Below are 8,929 nucleotides of genomic sequence, written 5' to 3'. Positions count from 1 at the left end.
GTGATGGGTAGTAAGGAGGGCACGTATTGCATGGTGCACTGGGTGTTATACGCAACTAATGAATCATCGACTTTACATAAAAAACCAGGGATGTGCTGTATGGTGACTAACATAATATAATAAAAAAAATCATTTAAAAAAAAAAACCACAAACAAAACAAAACAAAACAAAAATAGAAGGCCCACAAGGGCAAATGATTGCTTTGTACTCTTTTGTTCATCTGCGTTTCCCAAGTACCTAAACTGGACTTGGCACATAGTAGACACTCAATGAATATTTGCTGAGTGAAGGAACAAGTGAATAAGAGTGGGGGAATGGGGGGCCGCCTGGGTGGCACAGCGGTTAAGCGTCTGCCTTCGGCTCAGGGCGTGATCCCGGCGTTGTGGGATCGAGCGCCACATCAGGCTCCTCTGCTGGGAGCCTGCTTCTTCCTCTCCTGCTCCCCCTGCTTGTGTTCCCTCTCTCGCTGGCTGTCTCTATCTCTGTCGAATAAATAAAATCTTTAAAAAAAAAAAAAAAAAAAAAAAGAGTGGGGGAATGGGATAGACCGGTGATGGGTAGTAAGGAGGGCATGTATTGCATGGTGCACTGGGTGTTATACGCAACTAATGAATCATCGAACTTTACATCGGAAACCAGGGATGTACTGTATGGTGACTAACATAATATAATTAAAAAAATTAAAAAAATAAAATAAAATAAAAATCTGCCAATCTGGAAGATAAATATTTTTATTTGAGTATCTATAATCATGAATAAAGTTAAATCACTTTTCTAAAAAAAAAGAGAAAGCATTAACCGAGCATTTATTATGTACCCGGTCATATCCTAAGTATGTTTTAGATATTGTCTCATACATAAATGATACATACTAATCATCCCACATACAGATAAGGAAATGAGATTTAGACAAGTTCAAAGGTGGAACTGAGATTTGAATGCTAGCAGCAGTCTAGTCCCAAAGCTCTCAATTTTTAAACTCAACCAGCCTATAAAGCAGGTAGATAGGTATGAAGCTATAATTATCCTCATTTTCAAGAGGACACAAATGAAACTGAGAGACTTTACATAATTTTCTCATGGTTTCATACCTAGTGAGTGGGGTATGACTCCAAAGTTCATTGGTCTGTTGTACCTCCTGGAGCCTGGTGACCCTCCTTGCCCTTTTCAAAGACCTCTTCCCTCCATTGCTTACTATTTTTGATTTGCCCTCTCTTCCATGTCCAAGACATTCCACATTCCCATTTCCCTGAAAATTCCCCTGTGGCAAGCCACCACAGCATAGTTTTCTTTGAGAGTATCTCTTCTCAGATCTGCTACCACTAGCCTTCTTGGTGTCTCTGAGAAATGGAAGAAAAACTATCAACCCTCCTCCCACCCAAGAAAAATCCACATAAATACAACACCGTGACTACAGTGGACTCTAACTCAAGCCGATTTGTTCTTGACCTTTCTCTACTCCTCTTGTAATAAAAAGGTACCTCCCCACTATCCTGTCTTCTAGGGGTTTTGCTAAATAAATGGCTAGTAATTTATATGTGTCAGGGAGGGCTTAGAGATTCATTTATTCATTCCAAAGACATTTTTGACCATCTGTAGTATACAAGGTACAAGATTAAGCCCTATGGGGATTCAAAAACAAGGTTGGCAGTCCCTTGCCCTTAAGACACTGACAATCAGAGCCAATGAGACTCACTTTTTGTGTTTTTATTTGAGTTATCTCTTTCCACTCAATTTAGTGTTGAAAGACCTGCAGCTGCTACAGTGGTCTTGCTACCATGAGCAGAGAGCCTAAGACTGGAGCCAACCAAGAAAAACCAGAGCACGGAGGTGGACAAGGAGAGAAACTGGTTACCCCCTGCATCAAGTTGTTCCTAAAGCTAGCCCTACATGGAGTTTGTCCGTTACAAAGGGCAAAAAACTATTCCCAAACAAAACAGTATTAACATACAAGTTTTGGATTATCTTTTTAACCTCTTGTTGTTCCAGAGACAGCCGCACATATTCTTAGAGCCCCCCTTAGAATCTTCTACTCAATGCTGAAAGTGGGAATCTGTTCCACTGGACCAATGCTGAATCTCTTCAATATCATGCCTTATTGAAGCAACACTGTCCCAGAATCAGCTCGCTAAAGCAGTAGGACAGAAAGGAAGGTCAGTGGTAGGACCTGTACGTCTTCTTTTTTGTCGGGCAAGAGTGCATTACTACCTGAGGCCAAACAGACACTCACTGGGAAGGTGGCTGGGGGGACACTAGCCCAAACTGCCAGGTGGAACCCAAGCAGAAAATCTATGCGGTTGTACCTTGTAGAGCAAGCACTAAGGGAAGAGGAAGTGGTCACAGGAGATTAGCCAGAAAGTACACTGCCAGAAATTGTAAGACGCAGTGGTTCTCCAAAGAGCCAGTATTTAGATATCTGTTGTAACAGAAGATAGTCAACAGCCAAGAGAGAAACTGAAATAGCACCAACTATTTTAAAAGTTCTCTTCTTTCAATCTCTCTTCCACTTATCCTGATTAAAGATCACGAAATGAGGGGTGGAGGAGGAAGTAAAACAAAGAAAACAGAAGAACTTTCTTCCCTTTTATCATTCCCAACTATGAGTTGGGCTCAAGCTGAGGGAAAGAGAGATGATTCAATTGAATGAGAAACCGAAGATTTAGATTTGGATTGGAATTTGTAACACACATAAATAGGTAACTACTCGAATACCTCAACAGGACTGGGAAGCTATGGGTTCTGCCCAGGCATGGGGAAGGGACGATGCTTTAGGGTACGTGTGAAGAGAGCATCCGAAGAAAGAATAAAGCTGTTCCTGATTGCACCCCACCAAGTTTAGCCAAGTCACAAACAGGGTACACTGCAGGTTGCTCTCTGGAGTTATTCCATAGGCTTATCTTGGGGTAGGCCATAGGAAATAGCAGTAGCTAACTCACCTTTGTATGTATGTATGTATGTATGTATGTATGTATTTTTGAAGATTTATTTATTTATTTTAGAGAGAGACAGCATGTGAGTGGGGGGAGGGGCAGAGAGAGAGAGAGAAAAGCAGACTCCCTGCTGAGTGGGAAGCCTGATGTGGGGCTCCACCCCATGAACTGAGATCATGACCTGAGCTAAAATCAAGAATCTGATGTTCAACCCAGTGAGCCGCACAGGTGCCCCCACCTTTGTATTTACTATCGTAATGGCTTCTCTGTTAGGACCCTTGAGGAAACCTCTCTTCGAGCTCACTATCTGCTTCTCTGGACCAAACAGTGTGCTTCCATCCAATGGATACGCCGAGCGAAATGAAGAGCGTCAGTGAGAAGGGTCTACTCTGCGTGGAGTATTTTACCACTGACATTGTTTACAGCTGCTGCACATGGTGATAACAGATCAACTTTAGTCTATTTTATTATACTTTTATTTTCTACAGAAAACGCACCCCCTTATTTCCTACACCCCTCGGTGGCGGGCTTCATCTCTTCATCCTAAGAACACAGTCAATCGTGTTTTTCATCTTTGTTTCAGTTGCTAGAAAATGTCGAGTCAAACTTGCCCGTTAACGTTTCCTCCCTTGTCTGCCAGCACATTTTCCATATGAGCCCTCAGTCCTGCCTCCAGCTTAGATCACGACTTTTCTTTTCCTTCACGCTGTCTGTCCCTCTGTCTTTTATTTTTAAACCCACTTCTAATTAAATTATTTCTGTGTGCATATCTTTGTAAGCCCATTTAAATCCTCATTGTGCAAGATACGTAAGCAGTGTGTAAACAGAACGATATTTCACGATCTACCCCAGGTGTGTAGAATCGCAAGTGTGGTTCATTCTCGACCCAGGACATACATTTGCACCTTTCAAAATGCAGGAAATGACCCCTGCTCTGTCAGGCTTCCTCAGCAAACGGCACCACGTGGCATAACTCACCTACCCCAGTAGTGTGATCTCCCTTGGGTCCCGTGTAGGAGGTGGGCGTCTCTCCCCTCCTCCTGTGCCAGCTGCTCCGGTTTCTCCTCTCCTGAGTAAATGCACATTCATCTTGCTCGAAAGTGCACTCCCCGGGTGCAGGTGGGAGCCTCTCTGCAGGGAAACAGCAGGTGTTGGCATTACTGAGGCCCTTTCAATGCACGTGCATCCCGCGGCTCCCCAGAAGCCCGTTCTGCATGCGCGCGTGTCACCTGGCCATACACCTGCGCTCAAGGAGAGGCAGCCCCCCCACCGGCCGCCCACCGATGCCAAGCCCTTGGCTCCAGCTAGAGCCTGGACTTGACCATGGCTCCTGTCGTATGGGTGGAGAACAATCAGATGTCTAGATTCAGAAGTGTTGGGACAACTTTGAGCAAGAACCTTCCTCTGACCAGTGAATTAATTTTCTGAATGAGCTTACAAAGCTCTGAAAGCTGGAGGTCAATTGCCTTTGTGGAAATATGGAAAATAACAAAATTGCCTAATGGAGGAGGTTTCTTCAGAAATCCAGGGTGAGTGAAAGAAATCCTTAGAACAACTCTATAGTTGCTTCGGGGGAGGTGGAGAAGGTTCGAGAACTAAATGTGCTTCCGGAGACACAGTTCGAGATGTGTGGAGCAGGTGACTGGTTTTTCTGTGCTTCCATCGTCTTGTCTACCTCACGGGATTGTGTTCAATGAGATGATGTAGGTAAAGTATTCAGGACATGAAGTTCTCAATAAATATTAGCTAATTAAATATTAGGGCTGCGTGTTTTGCCACCTGGAGCCTTATTTTCCATTTCCAAAAACAAATATTTTTGTCTTCGGATGCTATCTTCCATAACTTCAATGATGATTCTTAGCATTAGAACAGTGCCACCTCCCACTTACTGGAAACTTCTTTGCCTGAACTTGGCTGTACCTTCCCACATCCAGATTCTTAGCAAATGTCTCTACTACGCAGCCTGTTTTTCACATCTCTCACATAATAATTATTTTACTTCATTTTGTTTTACATACGGTATTAGCTAACGAAGCCTCATTCCCTTTTCTACGCCTCGAGCGTAGAGATTCTTGTTTTTCTTTGTGTTGTCCTTGCAGGGCCTCACAAATCAAGGGACTAAAAACAAACTATCTTTTCCTTAAATAAACAGGGAGATTATCCTCTAGTGCCACGCTGATTCCACAGTTTGCCCGTTTGTTAAAGAAATAGCTACCCTCTGGTTTAGGACGCAGTGGTAATTAGTAGATACAGGGACCAATGATCTGGGTTGAGGTATGCACCATTTTCTCATTAGACATAGTGTACAACACACAGTCACCATCTTTATTTTGTCACTATCATCAGTGCTTAGTCCACTGTTCCACTGTCATTTAATTCACTTAGAAAATAATTTATTTTATTAGCATTTACAAATTACGTTTATGGCCGCCACACAGGGCATGGAGCCTGCTTAAGATTCTCTCTCTCCCTCTCCCTCTGCCCCTCCCCGTCTCTCTAAAAAATAGAAAAAAGAAAAAAAAAGAAAAATTACATGTTTAGTATAATATCTGTATAATAATGATTTCATCACTATTACTTGAAAATCTGCATTCTTGTAAAACAACATTAAAAATAACAATAGTAACTACAATAGAAGGTGTTTGTTTTAACACACTGTTTTGTGCCAGGTCCTATGCTAGGGAATTTATAGGTATTGTTCCCACTATTCAGGTAGGTATTACTATTACTACCTCTCTTATAGATGAGGATACAAGTCACATGTACAATGTCACACATTGCATACAAATCATCATTTCTAATTCCAAAACTTACTACACAGATCTGGAGAGGGGCACTTCTGGCAAGAAAAACAAAGATAATAGGCTAGCCCAGATTAAATGTATTTGGTATATTCTTAGAGAAACAGGATATACTGGCATAGGCCCGGGAGACAAAGAGAGCTCGAAACCCTGACCATCTTACCTGGAGACGAGCAGCTTCCCAATTCTATTGTAATGTCGTCCAGGGCGACCAGGCCACAGTCCCAAAAGCTTTTGCATAGGCTCATGAAAACCACCTGCAATTCAGAAAAATGAAACTATGAATTTTGTTAACTGCACAATAGGAATTCTTACAACCTGGGATTTACTTAGCCCAAAGCATGCATAAGCTCACTAGAGCCCTCTTCCTTGTCCACATGAACTACGGTCACATGGCATGAGTAACAGCTAAGCCTTTATACGTGACCCTGAAATCTCTTTCATTCTTTTTTTAAGCAGAGTTAAGCTCATAATGAGAGGTTGTGTATATTAATGTTGGAATTAGTTCACATTCTTTTGTGAATTGAAGGAGGGAAGAAAGAGGTTAACCAGATGGCACAGGAAAACCTGTCAGGTTTCAAATATTTTCCCCAGATAACCCACAAAGTGCATACAGAGTTGACGGTATTCCAAGCATTTTTACAAATATTTCCAGTACAAACAGTATTGATTTTTTGGAAATGAATTTCTGGCAACGTGCTTCATTCATATTGTGAACAAAGTCCCAGTGATTTGCCATCTGGAGATTTATGTTCTATTTCCAAAGAGAAGATATATGTCTCTAGACGGTATCACTAATAAAAGCCCTAAATGCAGTCATTTTATCAGGCCAAACATTTTTACTCTTCTATGTCAAAGAAAAACAGATCCATACCATCAATTATTAAATTCATTGTGCCAGAGAAAGGAGGGTGGGGAGGGAGAGAAGTTTTGCATTTCTTTCCATTAGACCAATTTTAAAATCTCCTTTTCATATACAGGATGAGCAAAGAGTGTTTTCCCAAACATTTATATTAGATTTTCATTGTACTTTGCGTTTTAGTTATTTTTTTATTTAAAAAAAAAATATTATTTATTTATTTATTTATTTGACAGAGAGAGAGAGAACAAGCAGGGTGAATGGTAGGCAGAGGGAGAAGCAGGCTCTCTGCTGAGTAGGGAGCCTGATGAAGGGCTCTGTCCCAGGACTCTGGGATCATGACTTGTGCCAAAGACAGATGCTTAACAGACTGAACCACCCAGGCACCCCTACTTTGGGGTTTCTAAAGCTGCTTCGCACGTGTAGCCTCATGTATAATGAGTATCAAGTCACTTAGCCCATGTACAGTCCCTCAATTCAAACAAAGACAGAGGTATAACAGAAGCTAAGTCTCAAATTAGGAATAATGAGAACATCTGATTTTTTTTATATTCTAATGCTGTGTCTTCAACTTATCTGTGTTATCAGCAGGATCTCTTTGCTCTCTGAGGATCAGAATCATTAGCACACAAAATTTATTTCAAAAGGAATTTTAAAATGATGTGACAGTTTACCACTATGCAAACTATAAAATGTCTTAAGCCAGTAGCTTCAGAATAATTACTAAGAAGAAGATGTGTAAAAGTTTACTTGGACTATATTTAGATTGCTTTAAATTATAAAAAGAATAGTTTAGAGATGTAACAATATATAACTATATATGTATGTATTTACAAGGGACGAGATAAAAGGGGGTGTTTTTGTTTTATCTCTGTTTATTTTCTTATCTTTATAGATTCTAGAGATTATCAGTAGGGTTTTCTACTTGCAGGATTTTTTTTGCAGGATTTTTACCTGGGAACTTATTTCTCACTTGTAAACCAAATGTCTATGTCGTCAGCCCTGAAAGCAGTTATATTTTATCAGCACTGTTTACTGTTATAGGGGAAAGAATCATAATCTGTCTCCTAATTTATTGAATAAATGGTGCTACAGAGAGAAAAAGTCCTGGCTTTCCTTCCTTTTGGCAATTTTCAAGTCAATTTTTCATCTGACTGGTGAAAAAATGCTTTTTCCAAAATGAATCTGGGGTGCTGAAATGATGTGCCACGTAAACCATTACCTAGGTAAGACTCAATCGTTTGGCATGTAGATGGATTCTAAAAAGGAGAAACAGGGGCGCCTGGGTGGCACAGCGGTTAAGCGTCTGCCTTCGGCTCAGGGCATGATCCCGGCATTAGGTAAGACTCAATCGTTTGGCATGTAGATGGATTCTAAAAAGGAGAAACAGGGGCGCCTGGGTGGCACAGCGGTTAAGCGTCTGCCTTCGGCTCAGGGCATGATCCCGGCATTGGGGGATTGAGCCCCACATCAGGCTCCTCCGCTATGGGTCTGCTTCTTCCTCTCCCACTCCCCCTGCTTGTGTTCCCTCTCTCGCTGGCTGTCTCTATCTCTGTCGAATAAAAAAATAAATAAATCTTTAAAAACAAAATAAAATAAAAAGGAGAAACAGTAAGATGCTCTCGTGTGTTTACTATAACATGATTTTATGACACCATAAAACCAAACAAGCAAGCAAATAAGCCAGCAAACCAACAAATGAGACAAACCCAATTTCACAAAAATACAGGAAATAAATGAGCTATGGTACTGCAAGCTAAGAAATAGGCAAACATTAAGTCTGACAGGTTGTGAATATTATTCAGTAGTATGAAAGTCTACTTCTCTCATAATGTTAAGTGAAAAAAAGCTGGTTATAATAGAAAAAATTAAACAAAATAAGATAAATTACACTGAACTCATCTAAAAGTACATAGAAAAAAGAAAACCTTGAAAATTTATCAAATTTAGAACAATTATGTTAGGCTCATGAAATTATGAGTATTAAACAGAATTTCCTCCCATTTTCCAACCATTCTTTAGTTTTATTATATTTATAATGGAGAAAAAAGGAATCAGGACATCTATAATTAAGATGTGGAATGAGCTAGTGTTTCCTAGATTGACGCTGTTTATTGTAGTAGCCACGAGAACATGTGGCTATTTAAATTAAAATTAAGTAAAAATCAAAAATTCATTTCCTCAGGCACACCGGCCATGTTTCAATAGTCACACACAGCTAGTGGTCAAATGAACTGGACCCAGCAGATATATACCATTTCCTTATCGCAGAAATTCTAGTGGATAGAACTTCCTGGCTCCTTTTGAGGATTTCAAACAATTCGTGAACTGCCCCAGT

The 8,929-nt window shown here is 40.6% G+C and overlaps 1 protein-coding gene across 2 annotated transcripts in view; it reads right to left on the bottom strand.

The window, feature by feature from the left end:
* The window catches only part of MAMDC2 (MAM domain containing 2), a 152,003-nt gene that overhangs the window by 23,368 nt on the left and 119,706 nt on the right, over positions 1 to 8,929 (bottom strand). The window contains exons 10-11 of one of the 2 annotated variants that reach the window (XM_019794667.2): positions 5,896 to 5,989; positions 3,910 to 4,062 (exon numbers count right to left, since the gene is read on the bottom strand). In XM_019794667.2, coding sequence (XP_019650226.2) covers positions 3,910 to 4,062; positions 5,896 to 5,989 — 247 coding nt within the window. The remainder of the gene's footprint in view (positions 1 to 3,909; positions 4,063 to 5,895; positions 5,990 to 8,929) is intronic. The other variant, XM_019794668.2, reaches the window with a different exon arrangement.

The sequence above is a fragment of the Ailuropoda melanoleuca genome, chromosome 17 (assembly GCF_002007445.2).
Source record: "Ailuropoda melanoleuca isolate Jingjing chromosome 17, ASM200744v2, whole genome shotgun sequence".
Lineage (NCBI taxonomy): Eukaryota > Metazoa > Chordata > Mammalia > Carnivora > Ursidae > Ailuropoda > Ailuropoda melanoleuca.
This window is presented reverse-complemented; position numbering and strand designations above follow the sequence as displayed.